At 42.4% G+C, this 25,949-nt stretch overlaps 1 protein-coding gene across 1 annotated transcript in view; it reads right to left on the bottom strand.

The window, feature by feature from the left end:
* Window positions 1-24,356, bottom strand: part of LOC116463116 (utrophin-like) — a 572,404-nt gene extending 548,048 nt beyond the window's left edge. The window contains exons 1-2 of the mRNA XM_058434468.1: window positions 23,859-24,356; window positions 17,476-17,646 (exon numbers count right to left, since the gene is read on the bottom strand). Of these exons, the coding sequence (XP_058290451.1) occupies window positions 17,476-17,554 (79 nt within the window). The 5' untranslated portion in view covers window positions 17,555-17,646; window positions 23,859-24,356. The remainder of the gene's footprint in view (window positions 1-17,475; window positions 17,647-23,858) is intronic.
* Between the last annotated feature and the right edge of the window lie 1,593 nt (window positions 24,357-25,949).

Consider the following 25,949-nt stretch of genomic DNA (forward strand, 5'->3'; position numbering starts at 1 on the left):
TTCTCACCCTAATTCTAGCAATCAGATCTTTTGTTTGAGTGGCTTCAAGGCAGTAGAAGTAAAGTAAGGACCAGAATTTGAGTTATAGCAAAAGTGTGAGACCCTCAACTCATGCCAGGGTATTGGACTGCCAATTTAATTTCAGAAAAAAAGAAACATTATGAAGACATAACCCTAATAATATGTCACTCTTCCTCTAACAAGACTTAACTTTTCATTATGTCATAGGTCTCCTTTGAGAATATAATGAAAACTGTGGACCCTTTTTCTAAGAACATATGCAGAAGCACAAGTGTAAAAACTTCTGCACACATTGCAGGATTTATTGTTAACCTCTTCTCTCCCTCCCCAAACACCCAATCAGGCCAGCCAGAGTAATATCTGCAAGGGAGCTTCCTATGCCCTAGACAAATACAGTCAACAACTGTGGCATCAACTAATAATATCTACTAAAAAATATTACAAATCAAAAATCACTTCTTAATTCTTCATCTTCCACTGCTATCATTTACCATCCAGATGTTTATTCTAGGGTCAGTCAAAAATATCTCAGAAAATACAAAGATAAATAAAATATGCAACTGTTTTTGATTTTTTTTTTTTTTTTTTGCAACAGAGTCACGCTCTGTCACCCAGGCTGGAGTGCAGTGGTGTGATATTGATTCACCGCAGCCTCCACCTCCCAGGTTCAAATTATTCCCATGCCTCAGCCTCCTGAGTAGCTGGGACTACACGCACGCAACCCCATGCCCAGCTAATTTTTTTTTTTTTTTTTTGTATTTTTAGTAGAGACAGGGTTTCACCATGTTGGCCAGGCTGGTCTTGAACTCCTGACCTCAGGTGATCCGCCCGCCTCGGCCTTTCAAAGTGCTGGGATTCCAGGCATGATCCACCACAGCTGGCCTCTTGAATTTTTAACATTATCTTGCAAAGAGCTCAAAAAATAACTGAGGAAATTACTCAAGACTCCAGCTGCCAGTTTTCAAGGGCAGAGCCCAGCCCAAGCCAGTCTCATACATGTAAGAGAAATATATATATTACATATTTTTCACAGATATCTCCGGGCACCTCAAAACTCAATCTAGAACTTCACTTACTATCCCCTTATGCACTGCCCTCTCCACAAAACCTAGAAAGAAAGGCTTCATTTGTGAGTGTTAAAGTCAAAAACCAGGCGTCTCTCTCCATCCCATCCACTACCCATCATTGGAAGACCACCACTATGACCTATCAGGTCTGCCTCCTACCTAAAGCTTCTAAACTCTCCCCTCTCCTCCTTCCCAGCTACCTCAATCTCAGTTTTGGCTTCAATACCTCTTACCGTCTAACTGTGACAGCCACCCAAAGGTCCTGCAGAACCCCAGCCTTGCCTCATCCAGCACCCACCCCACACCATCCATGCTCCATGTGGCTTCTAGAGCACCACTCAGAAGAACAAATCTGATCAGATCAGCCCTCTGCTCACAATCTTTCAGAGGAAGCAAGGCCTTCCCAAACCAGGAGTGACAGAGAAGAGGCCATCTCAAGTAACCAAAAACACAGAGAAAAGGAAAAATAAAACAGAAAGTATGTAACCTGATATTACAGCTACAGTTTGTGGTGTGTGGTGTGTGCAGCGTGTGAGGTATGCATGTGTCAGGGAAGTAGTTCGGTGAGGACTGCTCCTAGAAATTGGAAGCTTTTTTAATTTAATATGTCATATCTTTCAGACATAGAAATAGACAATAATAGGCAAAAGAAGATGGTACAAGGTCCATGACTGCAGTGAATCTCCTATCCAGATCTGCCTTTCAGGCAGGGCAATGCACAAATTCATTCCCCCAGCAGCTGAGGGCTCATAGCTGAGCATCCCTCCAGGAACTGCCCTTGGCCAAGTTGCCTTGCCCAAATTTTCACCTCACGTCCTTCCCAGGGTCAGCCTAAAGCCTACTGGTCAAGGTAAAGGTCACCAGGCTCAACACATTGCCTCAAGTTGGGAAATCTCTGAAGGGCCATCCCAGCACCAGCAGTCCCTATGGATCCAATGGTGGCCCTGCTGTAACTCAACTACACTTCAGCTTTTCCCTGGCCCAATCCTTCTTCCCTCATTTCTTTCATTAACAGGAATTGTTCTCAAGTGCACACAAATCTCTGTCTCAAAGTCTATTTCCAAGGAACTAGGCTTAAGACAATCATCACCCAGTTCACAAATCAGCATTATTTCATGTTAGTTTAAGATTCTATTTCTGCCGGGCACGGTGGCTCACGCCTGTAATCCCAGCACTTTGGGAGGCCAAGGCGGACAGATCAGGAGGTCAGGAGATCAAGACCACGGTAAAATCCCGTCTCTACTAAAAAAAAAAAAAAATACAAAAAAATTAGCCAGGCGTGGTGGCAGGTGCCTGTAGTCCCAGCTACTCGGGAGGCTGAGGCAGGAGAATGGCGTGAACCTGGGAGGCGGAGCTTGCAGTGAGCCGAGATTGCGCCACTGCACTCCAGCCTGGGTGACAGAGCAAGACTCTATCTCAAAAAAACAAAAACAAAAAAAAACCAAGATTCTATTTCTATTTTCATTGAGGAATTAAATATTATAGATAAAACTGAAGAACCTCCTCTCTCAGTATCTCTAAAGAAATCTAGTGTTTATAATTTCCATAAAAATTTTTGTATTTTGCTATATATTTATAATATGAACACATAAACACTGCAGGATAATTTCTGCAGGTATATGAGCTTTATATACAGTACCATTCAATACATTGTGCAACCTGATTTTTGTTTGTAGTCAAATTGTTTTTAAGATTTATCTATGCTGACATAATTAGCTCTTTAAAATACAACCTAAATCAAATATGTCAAAATATTACCAGCCTGGCCAACATGACGAGCCATGTCTCTACAAAACATACAAAAAAAATTAGCTGGGCATGATGGTATATGCCTGTTATCCCAGCTATTGGGTGGCTGAGGCACGAGAATTGTTTGAACCCAGGAGGTGGAAGTTGTAGTGAGCCGAGATCGCCCCACTGCACTCCAGCCTGGGCAACAAGAGTGAAACTCTGTTTCAAAAAAAAAAGTCAAAATATTAACAGCTGATAAATTTCAAATGAGGGCACTAGCATATCTGATATATCATTTCCTGTACATTTTTTTAGATTGAATACTTCAGGATTTTAAAAATGATAAATATATAAATATATGTATTTTTTAATTTTAAAGCCCTTTCAAAGATTCATCATTATGCTTAGGATACAATCCAAACTCCTAAAGATGGCTTATAACACTCTTCATTAACTGGTCTCAGCTTCATTCTCCAGCGTCCTGCTTTAGACATATTGAAAACCTCACAATTCTCACCTCCAAACCTCTTGTCATCAACTCCCTCTGTCTTAACAGCCTCCCCACATCCCCACTCATTCTTTCAGACCTCAGCTTAGATATCCACTCTTCCAAGATGCCTTCCCTGAAGCCCTGGGATGTCAGGTACCCCTCCCGTGAGCTCACACAGCAGTCTGTGCTGTTTTTACTTTTATAACTGTGTAACTGCCTGTTTAATCTCTTTTCTTAAATTCCTGTGTACCTGCCCTCTCTAGGTGACAGACAGTCGACAACTGGAACTGTGTCTTACTCACCATGTGCCAATCCACAAGTCTAACATGTTATAGAGGCAAGGCAACAAAGTACTATGCAAAAGTCTCTTACTGGCCAAAGCAAAAACTTGGGTACCACCAAGAGACAACCCAAGAATGTTTGCAAGCATTTACAAATGAGAACTTTTGTTTTTTCTTGAAGGTTAAGGGAACCACCATTTCTGAAATACCAGCATATATAGTAGATTTTAGTTATCCACTGAATGTAAAGAAAGATGAACTTACAAACAGTATGACAATAACAGCCTCTTCTTTCTTCTATTCCCAAAACCTCCACAGCAGAGCATCACATTAAGGAAAGCATCTGTTACCTGAATTAATTTCTGAGCATCCCAGCTTTATTAACTGAACTCCAGGGCCTTTCTACTGAGAGGTGACAGCATGCTGGCAGTCCTCACAGCCCTCACTTGCTCTCGGCGCCTCCTCTGCCTGGGCTCCTACTTTGGCGGCACTTGAGAAGCCCTTCAGCCCACTGCTGCACCGTGGGAGCCCCTTTCTGGGCTGGCCAAGATGGGAGCCAGCTCCCTCAGCTTGCAGGGAGTGTGGAGGGAGAGGCGCGAGGGAGAGGCGCGAGCGGGAACGGGGGCTGCGCGCGGCGCTTGCGGGCCAGCTGGAGTTCCGGGTGGGCGTGGGCTTGGCGGGCCACTCACTCAGAGCAGCCGGCCGGCCCTGCCGGCCCCGGGCAATGAGGGGCTTAGCACCCAGGCCAGCAGCTGCGGAGGGTGTACTGGGTCCCCCAGCAGTGTCAGCCCACCAGCGCTGCGCTCGATTTCTCACCGAGCCTTAGCTGCCTTCCAGCGGGGCAGGGCTCGGGACCTGCAGCCAGCCATGCCTGAGCCTCCCACCCCCTCCATGGGCTCCTGTGCAGCCCGAGCCTCCCCAACGAGCGCCACCCCCTGCTCCGCGGCGCCCAGTCCCATCGACCACCCAAGGGCTGAGGAGTGCGAACGCACGGCGCGGGACTGGCAGGCAGCTCCACCTGCAGCCCCGGTGCGGGATCCACTGGGTGAAGCCAGCTGGGCTCCTGAGTCTGGTGGAGATGTGGAGAACCTTTATGTCTAGCTCAGGGATTGTAAATACACCAATCAGCACCCTGTGTCTAGCTCAAGGTTTGTGAGTGCACCAATCGACACTCTGTATCTAGCTGCTCTGGTGGGGCCTTGGAGAACCTTTATGTCTAGCTCAAGGATTGTAAATACACCAACCAGCACCCTGTGTGTAGCTCAGGGTTTGTGAGTGCACCAATCCACACTCTGTATCTAGCTGCTCTGGTGGGGCCTTGGAGAACCTTTGTGTCCATACTCTGTATCTAACTGATCTGATGGGGACGTGGAGAACCTTTATGTCTAGCTCAGGGATTGTAAACGCACCAATCAGCACCCTGTCAAAACAGACCACTCAGCTCTCCCAATCAGCAGGACATGGGTGGGGCCAGATAAGAGAATAAAAGCAGGCTGCCCGAGCCAGCAGTGGCAACCCGCTCGGGTCCCCTTCCACACTGTGGAAGCTTTGTTCTTTTGCTGTTTGCAATAAATCTTGCTACTGCTCACTCTTTGGGTCCATGCTGCTTTTATGAGCTGTAACACTCACTGCGAAGGTCTGCAGCTTCACTCCTGAGCCAGCGAGACCACGAACCCACCAGAAGGAAGAAACTCCGAACACATCCGAACATCAGAAGGAACGAACAACTCCAGACGCGCCACCTTAAGAGCTGTAACACTCACCGCAAGGGTCCGCGGCTTCATTCTTGAAGTCAGTGAGACCAAGAACCCAATTCCGGACACACTACCACTTAAGAATTCCCTAAATGTAAGATATTTCTCAACATCTGCTCCTAATTTATTTTTAATTGGCATTTATTCTATCCTATTTGTTGAAGCTGAAATTACTAATAGATGATATTATCTTCACAGCATCACATTAGCCTACCCTTCAATTAAAGTTCCTCTGAAGTAGTTTTCCAAACTCTTCTAGTATATAGATTTTCTCTTAGCTGTGCAAGAGCTTTACCTTCACTTTGAGATGAGATTTACCTTTCTTTGCTACTTTTTCAAAGAACTGTTAATAGTATACTGCATAGACATGAATAAACCATCTCTTTTCTCATTTTCATCAACTTTTTTCTAAAGCATGACCCTTCTTTCAGAATATATATAGAAAAAAATACAGATCCTATTGCAGCTGAACTGAATTTGAAGTTCCCTATATAAACTGACCAAGAGGTACTGTGAGAAAAACAGCAGTAGTCAACTTCAGTAAGAAGTAGAAGTAACTGTAAATGGTTAAGAAATTGATCAAGAAGATTCTAGAGGAAAAGCTAATAACTGAAAGCGTTGAAAATTTGAATTACAGTACTATTTGAAAAACTATGTACCTCATTGAAAACATAAAGCAAATCCCACCAAGGTGAAGTTTACATTGAGGCTTTATAGATACTGTTACTAAAAAGTCCCACAAAGGTGAAATTTACCTAGAGGCTTTATACATACTGTTACTAACTAACAAATCCCACAAAGGCGAAGTTTACATTGAGGCTTTGTACACCCTGTTACTAACTGCTAACCACTTTTCACATCCTTTCCCCTACTCAGTCTCCTCTTGCACCACTCTGTTCCAAGTCCTTACACTCCTTAACCTCAATTTTTTCACAACTCTTACCTGTTCCCTGGCTCCCCCTAACTCTGCTACCTTCCAAATTTATCTTTCCTACTGCCAGCCAAGTTATCTTTCTGAAAAACAGTTCTGAGCTAGTCATTAACTCACCTAAAATCCTGTAGTGGCTTCTTACAGGGAAAGATCAAATAAACCTTGCTTCAAAAGGGCTTTCGAAATCTGACGCCAGCTTCTCCCATCATCCCCATTACCCCAGCCACACTCAGTTACCAGGGACAGACTTCAAATGCCTTGCTCTTTTCTCATCATCTGCAATGTTCTTCCCACATTGTCCACAGGGCTGCCTCTTACACATCCTTCAAGGCACACCTCAAATTCCTTGCCTCTTTCACGCTCTCTTACTCAAACCTACCCTCATTCCAACCAAAGCAAGAACCCATCCTTCCTCCCTCCATGTTTCCCTGGTTTGTGTGGGGATGTTTATTGATGTCTTTCTTTCCAACTAGCCTGAGAGCATCTTAAGAACAGAGGTGGGTCTTGCTTATCTCTGAGCCCAGCATCTAACAATGAACAATAACCATTTGCTGAATAAATGAGGTATGTATGAAAGCAAGTGTAATTTTTAAAACCATTAAAAGGCATAGCAAGTTTTTTTTTTGTTTTGTTTTGTTTTTTTTTTGAGACAGAGTTTCACTCTGTTGCCCAGGCTGGGGTGCATTGGCACAATCTCGTCTCACTGCAACCTCTGCCTCCCAGTTCAAGCAATTCTCCTGCCTCAGCCTCCCAAGTAGCTGGGATTACAGGTGAGTGCCACCACGCCTGGCTAATTTTTGTATTTTTAGTAGAGACGAGGTTTCAGCATGTTGGCCAGGCTGGTCTCGAACTCCTGACCTCAGATGATCCACCCACCTTAGCCTCCCAAAGTGCTGGGATTACAGGCGTGAGCCACTGCACACGGCCACAAGTCTTTATTAAGCACTTACTGTGTGTGTGGAGACTAAGCTAAAGGCTAGCATCAGAAAGTCAGATGAAAAAAGGCATATGGACATACACAAGCCAGAAGGGCCACAAACAGTAAAGAAGAGTGAACACATGGGAAAGATTGATTCTGGCATGGAGATAGCAGAGAGAGTAGAACACTTGGTGGCACTGATGCTGATGTTTTAAAGATGGAGGTTGCAAAACTGGGGACGTAGGGAGAAGCAAAACAATCAAGCCCAGAACACAAAACAAGCGAAGTCACAGAGGTAAGAAAAGGACCATGGGCATTCTTCACCTGGTGCCCTCTGCCTCCTTCATGGTGGTTTTTGGGGTGGGGGGGGGCAGTGCTGTTAGAAAGTAAGATGGCAGCCGCGAGCAGTGGCTCACGCCTGTAACCCAGTATTTTGGGAGGCCAAGGCAGGCAGATCACTTGAGGTTAGGAGTTCAGGACCAGCCTCGGCAACATAGTGAAACTCCATTTCTACTAAAAATACAAAAAGTAGCCAGGCATGGTGGCAGGCACCTGTAATCCCAGCTACTTAGGAGGCTGAGGCAGAAGAATCACTTGAACCTGGGAGGCGGAGGGCTGAAATTGAGTCACTGCACTCCAGCCTGGGCAATGGAGCAAGACCCTGTCTCAAAAAACAAAGAAAGAAAGATAGGATGGCATTAGACTTCCCTAAATGTCTCCCATAGACATATATGCAGACAGTCCCCCTCTCTAAGCAATCTGCCGTGATGCCAAGGCCCTCAGAATAAGATATGTCTGACGCCAAATGCCCAAAAAGTCTGCCCTGAGACAGCAAGCATATGCGTGTGTTCCGAAAACACCAACACTCTTCTAGTTTACAACACGTTACATATCTTGAAAAAGCGCATGCAAGTTCAAATAATTCAAGTCAACTCTGATTTTTCTATACAAACTATCAAAATGGGAGTTAATATATAATTAAGGGTCTGATATGTTAACATTAGAGAACTGGCCATTGATATCACATGTAAAAACACAAAAATAAACATTTTTATATTTGCTAGTATGGCATTTTCTAATCACCTAAAGGAACTAGATGAGATAACAGAGTAAACTAGAACACACACAGTTTTATTTATGAGCCCCCTGCCAAAAAAGCTGGGCTTTAGGGTAAGGCCAGGAGCCTTTAACACTAAATAAGATGGAGATTCATCCTCCCACGGGACTCTGAGACAATATTTACATTTTAAATTTTAAAAGATTTAATTTCAAAACTGGCAATATAACAATCACTTTAAGAAATTGGTCATATACAACTTAGGACCAAATGTTGTTTTAAAGTCTATTTGCTTGGGGGTAGATTTTACTAGTTTTATTTTGCAGTTTCTTAGTTTCAAATAAATCTGAAAAGACTTCCTCCTGTTTCATGAAAACTTACTCCACATTTGAACATGGCCAACCTCTGCACCAAAGTCTCTGTTCTAATACAGATTACCAGCCCACTCACACCTTTCCAGTGGCTCCCTTTTTGATCCTTAATCTTAAAACTGCCTGAGGAGCAGGGCTCATTAAATTTTGAGATGTGATCTCAAATACCACACAATGATATACAAAGAAGCAATTATATATCTCAAGTCACTCTGAAGGTTATTTTATCAAAGAAGAAATAAAGATCCCTTCCTGTATCTTCAAAGAGGTAAAAGATTAAAGCTCAAAAGACAGGTAAATAACCCCAAAGATCTACAAATAACTCAAGGTCTATAAAAGGTTTGGGGTTTGTTATTTGGCTTGATTTGGTTTGGTTAACTGAATATAAGGATATCACAAGAGGCCGAGAACCATGGCTCATGCCTGTAATTCCAGCACTTTGAGAGGCTGAGGTGGGTAGATCACTTGAGGTCAGAAGTTCGAGACCAGCCTGGCCAACATGGTGAAACCCCATCTCTACCAAAAATACAAAAATTAGCCAGGCATGGTGACACACACCTGTAGTCCCAGCTATCATGAGGCTGAGGTGGGAGAATCACTTGATCCTAGGAGGCGGAGGTTGCAGTGAGCTGACATGGCACCACTGCACTTCAGCCTGGACAACAGAGCAAGAGGAAGACTACAGCTCAAAAAAAAAAAAAAAAATCACAAGACTTCTGGGCTGTTTTTACAGATCCATAGGGAAAATGCTATGGTGGTCTGTAAGTCACTTAACTCTTTAATTCATCTTCACATAAAAATCACTATTCATTTTTTAAAATTCACTCATTTTAAAGAATGGTAGGCAAGTTATTTCAAAAGCAAGCATAGTTATGTTAAATATGTCACCTATTTAGTATTAAAAAACAGAGAGGCAAATATTAATACATATATAATACATTTCTCTAACCCCCCTTAAGAAAACTAGCATAGAGGTTGAATGTGAGGAGTTTTTTTCCCACCATGATTCAAAAACACATCTGTCTTTGAAATAATGTATTAGAAAATATACACAATACATTTTTATAATGAATGCATCAGTGGACTCTAAGCTGATGCATTACCTAGAAAAAGAGTTCAAGATGTGATGTTAGGCTCACAGCAAGAAGACCTTGAATACACTGCAGCAATAACTAAGGAGCTCAGTGGAGAAATATGTCGGCACTAGATATATTGGTATCATCTTCTGGTTCAATGGGCCAAAATAAGAAATGCACCAGGTTTCATCACTCTCCTGACCCACTTTCCTCACTTTTAACTTCACCCAACACAACCCAAACTCTTCAAAATACAGTGTAAAAGAAAAAATGCCCAACATCATGAAATCTATTATCTTTTCAAATTATTTAAAGGGAAGTGTTTATAAGTAGAAATAATAAACATTGTAGCTTTCCTTGCTCCTCTAAAATGCAGATCATTTTCACTTTGGTTCTATGACTTTTAAACCTGCCTTCCTTGTCTATAAATTAAGAGCACTAAAGAGAATAGCCCACAGAACTTGTTAAAACTCCAGATGCTGGGACCCCACCCCACATATCTGAGTCTGGACCCAGAAGGGTGGTTCTGACATAAAGCTTGAATTAGGAACTCCATATGTGAGAAGCTCAAAACCTAGTTTTCAAAATAAAAGCATGTGCATAAATCTGCATATTGACTGGATCAATGTTAAATAACATGACTCACACATAGCATTTGAGGGGCAAGTGAACAAATCAATTAGTATCAACCTCAAAATGCTATTTCCTGCACCAAAAATCTTTTGTATATAAATATTTTATACCAAAATCTTAATTAGAGAATGGAGTTGAAGAAATTTGCAAAAATTAAGACTATAAAATTAAAGAAAAAGATCTAAAGAGATCATACTTTTGAAATTATACAGATGTGTTAATTTCAAAGCTGTACCACTTTAGAGACACAAAGTCATATTTTTTATTGGATTCCTCTGCTACATCAGAAATGCCCTTATATGCTTTTTTCTACACTTTGAAAAAGATTTTGTTCCATAATTAAATGTTAAAAGGATTGAACTGAATGTAAGTAGCCACCCATCCACATACCAAAAAAGACTCATTCGAAAATATTCACACAAAAAATGTGACTCTCATGCTCTATGTGTTGTTGAGCTCCACTGCTATGAAAGACAGATCTGCATTTTTTTTTTTAAACTTAATTTCTTAAAAGTGAAGGTCAGGTTATACCACCGTAAACCTTAATCTTAGCTGCCAGACGCACATCGCTTATTAACCGGGCCAAAGGAATGTGCTTCTGATAGAAGAGCCCCACAGGATATTAATAAAACTCAGGTATTTGGTTGTTTAAAGGCACAAATGCAAAGATTGGAGGACCACATGGATGCTGGAAACTTTACCTGCTTCCTGGAATTGACATGTGCAAATCCAGTGTCACAGGAAGTAAAAGTGAAAGGACGGGGACCTGGTTTCAATTTCTCAGTCCACAGGCCATCATCTCAAGAGCAAATATATATTAAGAACTCACACTGCCTCACATTTCAAATATTGAATTAAGTCTATTTATCATTAAACAGTTAAGGCACATAAAAAGATAAAAATATAACATAGTATATGTCTATGCCTCCACACAATTTAAAGGGAGAAAAAAAAAAATCCAGTCAATGCATCTGAAACCACTTGAGCAGAGTACCCCTTCTCCATTGCTTTAGATTAAATTTTAACTAATATTTACAACTGCTCAAATGGTCTTGCATGTTGACTTGTTCCCAGAAAAATCATCATATCAGCATCTAGTGCAAACTTCTGGGTTCAAATAAGGTTCAATAAAATCGAGTTCTCTGTTCTGTCTATATAATTAATGTACTTCCTTTGCTTAGAATCATCCTCAGCAATTCACGTTTTCCATTCGTGAATGGATCTCCTCTAAAAGTTTCACAACCATAGTAACAGGTCATGAGAATCACATTAATACAAAAAAACCTTCTCATCATTGCACTACTTCAGCATAATGAGGTAACAACATGGAGAATATTTTTACAAGCAGGACAAGAATAGCTGCCCTTCTCTGCCAGAGTTGAATTTCCATCAGGGTTACTGTCTATCACTACAAATCCCCAGGGCTCATGGAAAAAAACAAACCTGCTCAAAGACCTCCCTTCAAAGCACAGGTATTCCAGCCAAGGAAAGCTTCAGGAGAAACAAAAAATGAACTATTTTTTCACCGTCCCTTGAGCTGTTTAGAAAAATCCCCTCACAGATGCGGCTTTAAACAAAAAGAAAGAAATAGACCGATGACTGCCTAAATACAACTTAACCACTGTCTTTCCTCAAGAAAGTCCTCAGAAAGATAAACAAACAAGGTAATCCTCCTCAGAATTTTCATAAAACTGAATCTTGTTAAGCAAGTTTACTTTCCAAAAATAGCAGATTTTCAGGAGGCTTGCTATAAATGTAACCAGGTATAATATTTCATATTTAATAATTTGTTTTATTTTTATTTCACTGGTCTCTCTTTGCTTCCTTCCCCTACACTCCTCAACCAACACTTTCAGTACCACAGATACCTATCTGGGCATCAGACCAGGACCTACACTGTGCCAAATGTCAGTCCTTATGAAATCCACTACCTTTTTTTTTTTTAAACTTCAGCTAATTAAAAGCCTTGAGCAGTAGTCAGAAGAAAAGAGAAAAAGGAATTCACGTCAGAAACACATTATCCATTTCTCTATCTTCCACCCAAAGGACTGTTTGTCCTCTGGTATTTTCCCCTTTGCTAACTCGACAGAGAATGACAGAGTCTAGAGCCAAAAATCAAGAAAGGCTGCAACTGGCCCAGAAGAAGTAGGCTGTGTCTGTTACAATTGGCCTTCCCTTGACAGGGCTCTGAGATGCTAACCTGGGGTCCAGAGGAGCTCTACCTCACAGTCCAGGGTCCCACCCCTGAAAACTACAAAACAAGAGATAGAAGAGCTGTATAAATACAATTAATACAGTGCAAAATGTGTAAGGGACAGAATTAGGCACAAAATGAAGAAGAGTCACCCAGCAGCAATGGAATAAAATGTCTTGTGAGTTAGGAGGCTGGGCACTCCATAGAGGTCAAATGCAGGGTTTCTAGAGTTATATCATCTGAGTTCAAATGCCAGCTCTGGCACTTCCAGACTCTGTAGCCTTTATCATTGAATAAACATTTATTGCTCACCTATTATGAGCCAGGCATTGGGCCCAGTACCAGGGATGTATTGGTCCCTGCTCTTGGGGAGGTAATTAAAGTGCAGCAGTCCCCAACCTTTTTGGCACCAGGGACCAGTTTCATGGAAGACAATTTTTCCAAGGGATGAGGGGGATGGTTTTAGGATGAAACTGTTCCACCTCAGATCATCAGGCATTAGATTCTCATAAGGAGCAGGCAACCTAGATCCCTCGCATGTGCGGTTCACCATAGAGTCTCGCTCCTATGAGAATCTAATGCTTCCGCTGATCTGACAGGAGGCAGAGCTCAGGCAGTAGTGCTTGCTCAGCCACCACTCACCTCCCGCTGTGCCACCTGGTCCCTAACAGGCAATGGACTGGTACCAGTCCAGGCCCTGGGGGTTGGGGACCCCTGTTCTAGTGGGAAGGCTATTAATGAACACACAGTACAAGAAAAGGTACCAGAGAGTGGTAAGAACAACACAGGGAACGTAAATACAGAGATGCAGTCAAGAGTGACTGGGAGAGCTACTTTCTAAAGTCAGCAAAGAAGATCTCAGAAGAGGTGACATTAGGCCTACATCTAAATGACAAGAAGGAACCAGCCAGGCAAAGATGGAAGAAGAGAGATGTGCAAAGGCCCGCAGGCAGACACACCGGGCCTTTGGAGAAATAGAAAGAAGGCCAGTGCCACAAATCACTTCAGTATGGCTCACATTTATCATCTGCAAAATGGTGGTTGTGAGGATTAAACTGTTAGCACCACATCTGCACACAGAATGTGTTCAATAAGTATAAGTTGCTAGAATCGTCTTCATCATCATCACCAGTGAGACGCCATCACTGGAGGTGTGCAAACAGAGACTGGGTGAGCACATCACAGGCATGGCTGGGTTATAGGGCCTCTAAGGTTCCCTCAACAATTAGATCCTAAGATTAGACAAGAAGAGAAAATGCAAAGGAAGAAATGATAAAATTGTTACACGCAGGCTTCCAACCCAAGGTCTCTTAAGGAACACATTGAATTATCAAAAAATGTGAAGCTTGCCCAACTATTTCATTCAGCAAACAGTTCCTTCCCAGCTGAGAGTCTATAATCCCAAACTGTCAAGAAATCCACATGGAGCCAGCTGACACACTGTCCTTAGCCCTGAGGTCTACTCTTTCTGCGGAGCTCTGGGATAAAACCACAACAACACTGACAGCAACAGAAAAGGATGACTTATTCTATGTTACTAGCTTTAATGTATGTTAATTATTGAATGAAATAGCAGTGAGGATATTCTTCGATTGTATATGCATCCCAAACCATTTTATTATTTCATGTTTAAAATGTTCCAAGCAGAACTTTCTGCATCACATACTCTACTGGCAATAAATTTCACTTTTTAAAAATTCTTAGTCTTGGCCTATTGTTTCAAAATATTTACTAACTTGTTGAGCTTTCTGAAGCCTACTAATTAAGGCTGTTAATAATACAGTCCTTGATGATGAACTTGGCATATGTGCCTTTAAGTTAGAGAAAGACAGGTCTACTTTTACCCAACACCAAATCCTTGATCATTATAGATCAAATTCTTTCCAGTTCCCTTCTAAAACTCACCCAGACCCAAGGCAAGTATACTACAACCATAAATAAATATATGGCTTTGTATTCATGAAACTACTTCATTACCTACCCTTGACAACTTCCTATTTCTGTTTAGATGGTGGAAATGGCTTTAAAATTATAAAATCTAAAAAAGTATAATATTCACAAATGGCATGAAACAAAGTAATACTAAGGGAGGACAATAAAAATAATCACAATAATTTAACATCAAATGCATAGACATTTTTATTATGCCAATTTAATTATGCCAGGCTTTTGGATTGTCCAAACTCAAGGATTTGGAGAGCAGAAACCACACTCTCCGTCCCCCTACTTTCATCCAATTTCCCCCCAAAAAAGAAACCTGGAAGAGCAGATGAGGATCAAAATTTTCCTATAGCAAAGTATTCCCTTTTAAAAAATGGAAAAGCAACCAATTTGGCATAGAGCATGTAGACATAGGTTCTTTAAAATACATATATGATATGTAGACAATTCCTATGACTTAATCTAAACTAAAAATCTCTTAAAATATGTAAGTTTTAGAGTACCATGAAATATTACCTCTGTATAGTAAGCATTTGCCTTAAAAGAATCAAAAAAAGTCCCTTAGAGGAAGCCAGATTGGGACTAATGGGTCCATTCAAATCCAAATTTATCTACTGGCTTTTGCAACATAATTCAGCCAAAAGAATGTGATTCATATCTGAGCTATGTAACAACTAAATTTTCAATGTGTTTTGAAGTAGATGCCACCACAAAAAAAGTAACAGTCATAACCTTGGCATCTAAACACTCTAAGCAATTTGATAATCTTTAAAAATATAAGAACTCAGTAATGTGGGTTCATTGAAGAACTTTAGAAAATATAAATCAGCAAAAAAAAAGTAATAATCTCAAACGCCAAGATGACCACTATTAACATTTATTGTATCCTTCACTAATTTTTTAAAAAAACATTTTTCACATAAATGACTTCATATAATACATACTTGTTTACTTACTATATCAAGAACACACTTCCATGTTCATACACACACACACACACACACACACACACACACCACACACATCTGTATCACTTTTTATGAATGCTTAATCTTCTACTTTATGGATATACCCTAATCTCTACTGAGATCATGTATGATCTGTTCAGATATGCTAAAGAAACAGAATAGGTTTAAACAACTATTTTCCAAAGCTGTTTGACCATAACATCCTTTTGTGAATTACACATTAACAGTCCTAGAACTTTTGATCTTTTCAAAATACTTTGGGAAATAATGATCTAACCAATTCCTAATATTAGATTTTCATGGTGTTTATAATGTTTTCTATTATAAATGATACTGTGATCAATTTCTTGAGTGTACCTTTTTATGTATTGCCTAGGGAAAAACTCTAGAAATAGAATTACTCAGTTAATTGATATGGATGTGTTAAAAACATGTTATCATTTTTGCCAAACTGTTCTCCAGTAATATTTGAGGTTCATCAGCCTTTTTAAAAGATAATTTTAAATTAAAATAGTTTGGGAGTTTATATGTTCATTATATATACACAATATTTCTGAAATTAGATAATTACTCTTTTATGAACATGGCTAAAGTACAAGTTATAAATATCAAAGGTCTTACTAGAATGAAGGTTGACTCAGAAAACTATTTAGGAATATACCTCCTCACAATTTATAGAAAATGACTAGTATGGAGACATTAAATCGTCTCTCTTCCATTTTCCTCTGTTATATTTACATATGTCTGAATACGTATTCCGTACTCCTAAGAAGATATTAATAATCCCTTACATTTTGGTAGTACCTTATACCACTAAAACATTTAAAACAAAAAGAATTTTACAGAAAGAGAACATCCTCAAAGCATATTTTAAAACAAGATGTTAAGCTATACCTTCAACAGACCCGACAAGCTACACAATAGTTGCTACATATTTACAGCCAATCTATAATAACTAAAATCTTTATCAATCAACCAACACAGGTATCATGGAGGAAAATGTGTATTCTAAGACAGTTAACTTAGATCTTATTTTCACTGTATATTTCTACAGTTTCACATAATAAGAAATAAGCTCCTAACATAACATAAAGATGGTTCACACAGCAAAAACAGGCCTTGGGTTCCTTTTTTGTCTTTAAAGTGACACTGGATGTAATTTTATACCTCAAAGTAACTTTTCAAAGTTACTTAAGTATAGTGTTCACCCTCAGGGTGGAGTTCTGTGTAATTTTCAAAGCTGAGAAGTGTTCTGCCTGTTCAAAAATATCTCCCCTTTGAGTTTGTCTCAGAATCATATTTGAAGCTTTTTAAAAATACGGAAATTTTTATTCAATGGGTCTGGAATGGAGCCAATGCATCTGCGTTTTTTAAAACTCCCCAGTTGATTCATCTGTACAGCCAGAGTCAAAAAGCACTCAGTTATATAAAAAGATTGGAGGAAGGGGTGGTATCCTGAGGACCCCAATTTAACTGTTTGGGCGAAAACCATGAATCTGTCTGAGTCTGGTTTATTAGATTACCTAGGTGAAAATTTTATCTTGAGAAGACTCATAAAATATTTCAAGGTAGGACACCTGTTGGCCTATCAATGGCTACCAAGAGGGACGGGGGTGAGGATATATGGTAATGAAATGAAACTGTGAAAGGATCTTTCCAGCTAGAAACTGTGGCACTTCCTACATTAAGCATATAATCCCTTCAATTTCCAGAAAATAGAAAGAAAAATGTTCAGTCATATTTTATTTTAATGGAGTAGTCTTCCAAATGAACAACCTTTAGCTACAAGCAGCAGTTTCACTAAGCTATGCCAGTCGACATACAGTTAGACAAGATTGGGTTGAGAAAGGATAGGACACTCAGAGATATTATACCATTTACATATACCTTTTACCAAATGATAGTCATTTGTCAGAATTGAGTTTCTCAAAAGAACTTCACCTCCAAGAAGTTCTTGCAAGAACAATGCAAATCAATCCAAGAAACACAGGTTTTCTAAATACATAAAAATCCATAACTGTCTTGAGCTTCCTTTACCTACCAGATCTGGACTTAATGATATCACTGAATTCGTTCTGCCCATTGTCAGGACTGGCTTCATGTTCTCCATACTTGGCCATCTTGCCTGAGTTTCAAGATAATCCAAAAACTTTACCAAGTCCTCTTTCTAAGACTTTCAACTTCCTACGATGGTTCAGCTTGACATCAATACCTAAAAGGAAAAGGGAAAGTACTGACTTGAAAAAATATGTTTATATCTTGTATATAGTTATTTATAGTAACTATTCATTCACCAAATAGTTATTGAGTGCCTACCACGTGTAAAGCACCAAGCCAGGCAATGGTGTTATGACTGTCAACAAGAGACACAGCCTCTGCTCTTATAGAGCTTACACACACTACGCAATTAATTATATAATGAATTATTTCATTACAATACAATACTGATAGACTACAAATCATACAAAGGAGAAGCATAGAGTATTAACAGCATACAGCAGAGGAGTCTGATCTGCCCTGGGCAATTAGAGAAGGCTTTCTTGAAGAGACATTTGAGCCAAGCCTTTAAAGATGACAAGAATTTAATTAGCCAAAAAGGGAAACAGAAAGAGAAAGACAAGAGCTTCCCATGCGAAGTGGCAGAAAGAATCATGGAGCAGTCAAAGAGTGGAGCACAAGCCAGTGTTTCTGGAAAGAAGACAGCCAAGAGACAAGTGTACCTGTTGAACCAAGTGAAGAAGCTGGCAGGACCAGGGACAGGACCATGCAGAACAGGTCAAGGGTTTGTGTCTTTATCTGAAGAGCAATGGGGAGCCAGTAGATGGTTTGAAGGAGGGAACCAACATGGCCAAATTGGCCTTTTTAAAAGATCATCAAGGGACGGGCACGGTGGCTCATGCCTGTAATCCCAGCACTTTGGGAGGCCGAGGCAGGTGGATCACAAGGTCAGAAGTTCGAGACCAGCCTGGCCAGCAGGGTGAAACCCTGTCTCTACTAAAAATACAAAAAAAAAAAAAAAAATTAGCCAGGCATGGTGGTGTGCACCTGTAATCCCAGCTACTCAGGAGGCTAATGCAGGAGAATTGCTTGAACCTGGGAAGTGGAAGTTGCAGTGAGCTGAGATCACGCCACTGCACTCCACCCTGGGCAACAAGAGTGAGACTCCATCTCAAAAAAAAAAAAAAAAAAAAAGACGATTGTGGCTTGTAGGTAGACCACAGTAATATGTGGGGAACCAGTGAAGACTATGGCAGAATATAGCAAAATGCAAATTAAGGAACCTAGGCCATGGGTATATGAATGCTGAATGAAAATTTCTTGCAACTCTTCTGTATGTCTGAGAATTTTTTCATAGTAATATGTTGGGGAAAAATTTCTAATCTTAACCAAGTGATCAAAATTCACATAACCAATCATGGGGAATCATGCGATTTAACGGAAAATCACCACATCATCTACACAATATCCTTGCCAAGATGTTGGATGTGAATCTTCTCATGAGCAGACAAACCTAGACTGTGGCTAGTTTTCAAAACAAATGGCCTGGTTTCTTCAAAACTGTCAGTGTCTTGAAAACCAAAATTACTGGGAGAGGGGGAACTTTGTGAATTAAAGGAGACTAAATAGACATGACAACGAAATGTAATCTTTGATTGAATTAAGAATTTTAAAATAAAACATTTTGAGGATCATTTGAAAAATCGGAATTTGGACTATGCATTAGACAATATTATCATATCAATGTTAAATTTCTTTAACATTAGTTAATAGTATTGTTGCAGGAGAATGTCTTTGATTGTAAGAGACATGTGGTGAAACATTTAGCAATGAAGTGTGATGGTATCTTCAACTTAAGTTCAAACAGAATAGCATATTATCTGTCTATACCGATACATGTATATTTAGGTTGATATATGTATGTAGATGTATATATGCATATACACACAGACAGACAGAAAGATGCAGTAAGTATTGTAAAATAAGTGGTAAAACTAGGCCGGGCAAGGTGGCTCACGCCTGTAATCCCAGCACTTTGGGAAGCCAAGGCAGGTGCATCACCTGAGTTCAGGAGTTCGAGACCAGGCTGGCCGACATGGTGAAACCCCATCTCTACTTAAAAAAAAAAAAAAAATACAAAAATTAGCTGGGTGTGGTGGCAGGTGCCTGTAATCCCAGCTACTTGGGAGGCTGAGGCAGGAGAATCACTCGAATCCAGGAGGCGGAGGTTACAGTGAGCAAAATTGTGCTATTACTCTCCAGCCTGCATGACAAGAGCAAAATTCCGTCTCAAAAAAAATAAAGTAAGTGGGAAAACTTGTTAAAGGGCATCTGGGGCTAGGCGAGGTGGCTCACACCTGTAATCCCAGTACTTTGGGAAGCTGAAGTGAGAGGATTACTTGAGCCCAGAAGTTTGAGACCAGCCTAGGCAACATGGTGAGACCTTGTCTCTACTCCATGTAAATAAAAATTTAAAATAATAAAATAAAATAAAAAGGACATCTGGGTGTTTATTGTGCTATTCTTTCTACTGTAATATTATATACAGGAAACAAATGTGGTCTAAACAAGAGTAGATGGAAAGAAATGGGTGAATATGTGGGATATTTAGATATCAAAGAAAGTCAATAGGATTGGGGAATTGATTGGATATGAGAGATTCATATCCAATGTGCAAAATGTGCAAAATGACTCCCCAATTTTGGCTTCAGCAATTAGGTGAAGTGTGAGTCATTGAGCTGGGGAACACTGAGGATAGCAGGCTGGGAGAAAGGAATCATCAATGTGATTTGGACTTGCAGAGCTTGAGATGCCTCTGAGTTATATAAGCGGAGATGACAAAAAGAGAATTGGGCCCAGCATGGTGGCTCATGCCTGTAATCCCAGCTCTTTGGGAGGCTGAGGCAGGCAGATCACTTGAGGTCCAGAGTTCAAAACCAACCTGGCTAACACTTGAGGTCAAGAGTTTGAGACCAGCCTGGCCAACATGGCGAAACCCTGTCTCTACTAAAAATATAAAAATTAGCCAGGCATGGTGGCAAACACCCATAATCCCAGCTACTCAGGAGGCTGAGGCAGGGGAATTGATTGAACTCAGCAGGTAAAGGTTGCAGTGAGCCAAGATCGCTGCCACTGCACTCCAGCCTTGATGACCCAGTGGGTGAGACTCCATCTCAAAAAAAAGAGACAGAGAGTTGGATATAAAGGATTGGATCATCAATCTGACAGATTTTTTGAGAGTCTAAAAAACTTTTTTCATTTTTTATAGGCTCTACTACTGCTAAAAATTTATGGATTATTATGTGATTACATTCTTTCATTCAAGTACGTAACTATAAAGGATTTGCTAAATTCTTAAGTGTATTTTATTATATTCAAGAATCAAAAACTTTGTTCAGAAGAATGTCTATAAAAGTTTATTATGGAAAATTAAGTTTGCCCAAGGAAAAATTCTCTTTCCTGGAAAGATCTACAGTGTATCACTTTGGAGCACTAAGTCTAATGCTTTTCTTCACAATTGGTCTTAGCCAAGATCTCCACTTCTATGCTTCTCAAAGCCTTTATTCACCCATAAAAGAGAAAAGTCAACTCTTTACACACTACTTTATTCCATTTGCACATTATCAGTAACACTTCTTCACTATAATGTTCCACTTGCCACTCTCCTCAAGGTGATTTTTCAAATTTTTCTCTTCTTGATAATGAAAATCCCTTACAGGTTGCAAAGATACAGCAGAAGGCCGGGCGCGGTGGCTCACGCTTGTAATCCCAGCACTTTGGGAGGCCGAGGCGGGCGGATCACGAGGTCAGGAGATCGAGACCACGGTGAAACCCCGTCTCTACCAAAAATACAAAAAATTAGCCGGGCGTGGTGGCGGGCGCCTGTAGTCCCAGCTACCCGGAGAGGCTGAGGCAGGAGAATGGCGTGAACCCGGGAGGTGGAGGTTGCAGTGAGCCGAGATTGCGCCACTGCACTCCAGCCTGGGCGACAGAGCAAGACTCCGTCTCAAAAAAAAAAAAAAAAAAAAAAAAAAAAAACAGCAGAAAAGGTGATCAGAGTACAAGGGAAAATGGGGAGAAAGAAGAATAACAGAAGGCTATTTAAATAGTGATAGCCACTGAGGTTACTTGCCATTAATGGCCAGAGGAATTTGAGTAAACTTAAGGCAAAGGATGACTCCTTCTAATTGCCGAATGCAGCATCTTTGGTTTTCAGGAGACAGAATCAAAGTTTCACCACGAACAATGTATCCCAGTGTGACCCTCCCTCTTCCACACCTATAAAATGAAAGGAACACCATCTTCACAGAAGGCTAGGTGAGAAACTGAGAATCAATGAATGAGATGTTGCTTTAGAAGCTTTAAGCCCTATACAAATGCAATTTATTGTTACCTCTGCCCTAGATTTCCCTTCCCTCAAATGATATTCTGTGAAGTTTAGCCAGATGTTCTTACTGAAACCAATCCAGTCAAGTCCATATTCACTAAGTCTCCCTTCAGAACGCTTCCGGCTGTCATATGGACCACCAAGCAAGAGTGTATGAAATAAACATAAGGTGTTTAAAAAATAAACATAAGGTGATGGCCTTAAAGGCAAAACTAATGTTTTAATTTTTTAAGATTTTAGGAATTACACAATGAATATATGTATGTAATTTTTATTTTGTACTATATTTTATGTATATAGCACATATATAGCCAACAGTGTGCATTATGATGGAAATGCTGTGTAAATGCAAACACTATTCATTAATTTACTCTAGGAACCAAAACCTAGGAATGATTGAGATAGTAGAACAGGAAGCCAAGCGGACAAGAGTTTGCTGCTCTGCTTGAAACATAGTAAAAGAAAACGGTGAGTGCCAAGAACTGCCATTTACACTCGGAAGCGCTCCAGGGAAGGTGAATACTACTGTGATTAATATTGTTTACAGGGCCAATAAATTTTAGGTAAACACCCAAAGGAGAGTTAAAGAGTTGTCTCATCGGTCCCATAAAGGCTGGTAAAAGGGGCGGGGAATGGTTCCACGCCAACCCTGGCCGTCACCGCAGAACTACCCACAAGCTTCGCATTCTTCCACCTCTCCCCTGACCCTGAGCTATCCGCAGGCTGCGTCTCCCACGCCCACCGCCAACGAACCGGGAGGGCCCAGATCGACTTCCTGAGGCCGGTGCAACTTACAAAGGAATGGATGCGGTCGCTGCTGCCGGGCCGGGAGGCCGGGAGCGCCGGCTCAGACCTGGGGAATCCGGCCTCCCCCGAGCTCCGTGCGCTCTGGCCGCGGCGACCGCTGCACTGACCCTCCCAACCGCGGCAGGGGGAACTGGCCCGCAAGGCCCTGATGATCCGGATGACCTGAAGGCTGGGAAAGAGGAGGCCCTGTCCTGAACACCTCAGAGAGCGGGGCCGTGGAGTTATAACCCGAGCTCTGCAGTTCATTGTAAAATAAAGTGCTGGTCCCACAGCTCTCTCGGAGGTCGGACAACGTTTTCTCCCTCCTCCTTGAAAAACGCACTGGAATGAGTCCCTTTCGTAATCTGAGGCTTGGAGGAAAAAATCCCTTTGAACAACCTGCCATCTAAAAGTTGCAGAGCCTTCAATTGGTGCTTTGTTGGTTTTTAAGTGGCCTTGAGCAACCACAGCCTCGGACCCCAGGCCAAAGCGGGGCATGAATTACCTTGTCAGTTGCAGCAAGAGATCCCCAGAGTCCGGAAAAGCAGGGCCGGCTACTGCGCGGGACTACACACCAATGGGGCGCCCCCCTCCTCCTGTCCCCTCAGCCTCTCCAAGGCCGCTGGCAGGGAGCTTGGCGATCGCGCCACAGTCTCTGTAGCCCCACCCTTGGGAGCAGCAACCACCCAGAGGTCAAGCACGTTCCCCGTCGGGCGGCTGGCTGGGAAGCGCTCTGGTGGCCGCCGACCACACAGCCACCCTCTGCCCACCCTCTCCTGTGGACACCACTGGAGCCCCGCCTTCCCCGGGCCCGGGTGTCTGTGACAGACTCTCCTAAGAGGCCACGTCCCCTCTTGCAAATCACTGGCCCAGCGCCCTGCACCGCGATGCACGGAGGGCGACCCTGTCACCCCGGCGGGGAGGAAGATTAGGGGAGCAGGGAGGCAGCGCAGAGCTGGTCAGATAAGTTTGGATCGTTCACAACTAGTACGGATCCCAAGGACCTCCACGCCCGAGCTCTCCACGCCTCCGGCATTCTCTCTCGCACCGCGGGGAGCTAAACTGAGGCCCCGAGGAAAGGGCACGCAAAAGTTACTCCCATCTTCGACTCTGGGACTTCGGAAGCAGCTCAGGACGCCGATCCCAGGCGGAAGAACCGCAGAAAGAGCCATCCTCCTCCCGGCCCCCGCCCCATTCCCTCGGGGGCTGTAGTCACATTATCAGTCCGAGGCTTCAATAATGCATGGGCTTACCTGCTGCCCGCGGGCCGTCTCGCCTGCCGGTCGCCACCGCCGCACCCCGAGCTGGCCAAGGGCTCCTCTAGGAGTTTGACACGGAGTAACCGCGGGGATGTGTGCGAGTGTGAGTTTGGTGGTGCGATGTATTTTTTAAAAAAATAAAACGTGGAGAAGCAGACAAGATCCGAAATTTAAAAAAAAAAAAAAGAAAGAAAGAAAGAAAAAGAAATTGACACCCGACTGAAAACGCCCCTTACTTGTGCAATCTTCCTGCCTGGTAGTTCCGCCAAAAACAAAACAGTCAAAGCGCAAACCTGGAACGGGCTCGCAGGCACCAAGTTTGCCAAACGCTACAGAGTTTTCCGTCTGCAGAAACGACCCAAAAGAAGGGGGACGCCGCTCCCCGTGATTCCCCAATCGGCTGCTGGAGCCAGAGGCTCCTCCTCCCCCCTCGGCGGGAGAAAGCCCGCGGCCGGCTGTTTGCTGCCCGCTTCCCTGCTCCGAGGAAAAACGACTCCACAATTTTGTGCGCGAGAGAGGCTCGCTCCTTCGGCGGCTCCTCCTCCTCCTCCTCCCCGCTGCTGGCCTGCCCCTTTGTTGGAGCTGAGCGCTGGAGGCGGAGGAGGGAGGGTGGGGCGCAGGACCGCTGGGTCGCGCTTTGCCGCCCCCACCCCCTGGGAAGGGGCTCGCCTCCAGGCAGCCGGAGGTCCGCTCTCCCGATGAGAAGGGTGCAGATCAGCGCCAGCCCTCCGGCCCGCGCCTCTGCAGCGCTCCGGCTCCCCCTCGGCGCTCTCGTCCCGCCGCCGCCTGCACAGCAACTTTGTTCCGGAAGATCAGCCCCACTACGTTCCCGGGTCAGCGTCTGCCGGGCCTCGGCGGTCACCGCGGCCACCGCGTCGGGAACTTGGCGCCCCAAGTCACCTGACCGCGCACCCCGTCAATCAGCGCCGGCCCTGCGCGCCCTCCCAGCCCGCAGCAGCCCGGCTCCGCGCTTGGCTGGCCTGGGGCGCGCGCTCCAGGGTGAACCGTGCGTGCCGGGAGCCGGGAGTCCGGAGACCGAAGCCCGAATGGATACCTGGAGCAGACACAATTACCCTTATTCAGATTATCCGAAAATGTGAGTCACGTCCCCCTAGGCAAAACAGGTCTCTAGTTAGGGTGATATTTATTTTTAAGAGATAAATTCCAATCTGCCTTCCAACTCACCCCATCTCAGTTTGCTGACGTTGCTGATTTTTTTTTTACCCCTAGTTCCAACCGTACATTTATTTTACATTATTTCTCTAGTGTCGTTGTTAATATTAAAAAAGTTTTCTCGTTTTCTCTTGCATTAGTTTGTATTACAAGTAGTGTTTGTGCTGACCTTATTTTTCTGTTTTCCAATATACACACACAAACGCACATCTGTTATAGAGCCTGTTCCAAGCTTGAGAGGTTGACCAAAAAATATCTGGGAAGAAATGAGCTCGTGATGTGTGTGCATTTTTCTTATTTACACATTTCATTGCTTGTGTGTTCCTGTGATTCTTTTACACGATCAGCACACGTGGGAGGGGAAAGAAAACAGCAACCTGAGTTCCTAGTTCGTATTAACAGGGAAAAGGATGGATGATACTGGAGCGCCGGTTTATTGCTGGCTTAATATTTGAGTTAATTTACGCGGCAGTAAAGATTAAACCACTAGGGGCCTTAAACGAATTTTCAGAAAGAGTTTACTCGCCTTTTGTTATAGTGAAAGTTTCCCCCATCTATCCCTAAGTGCTCCAGGGAGGGGGCAGGTAGCAGATTCCCAAAAGAGACTCTTCCTTATAAGGTTTATAGGACAGCTTCCTTCCTTTTGATGATTTTCTACGTATAAGCCAAATAAAATCCAAAGGATTAACTTGAAATGGGTATGATTTTATTCATTCACTTCATTCATTCATTTAACAAGCATCAATTTAGGGCTGTCAGGTTTGCTTGTTCTGTGGGTAAAGCAAAGATAAATCTGATAGTGATCTTACCCTTAAAGAACTTGGAATGTAGTAGGTGAGATAAGGCATGTAAACAAATAAGTATATACAAGATCCGGGAGATGAATGCCATAAGAAAAGAACAGATCAAGTG

This window comes from Hylobates moloch, unplaced genomic scaffold, assembly GCF_009828535.3.
Source record: "Hylobates moloch isolate HMO894 unplaced genomic scaffold, HMol_V3 SCAFFOLD_26, whole genome shotgun sequence".
NCBI classification, from domain to species: domain Eukaryota; kingdom Metazoa; phylum Chordata; class Mammalia; order Primates; family Hylobatidae; genus Hylobates; species Hylobates moloch.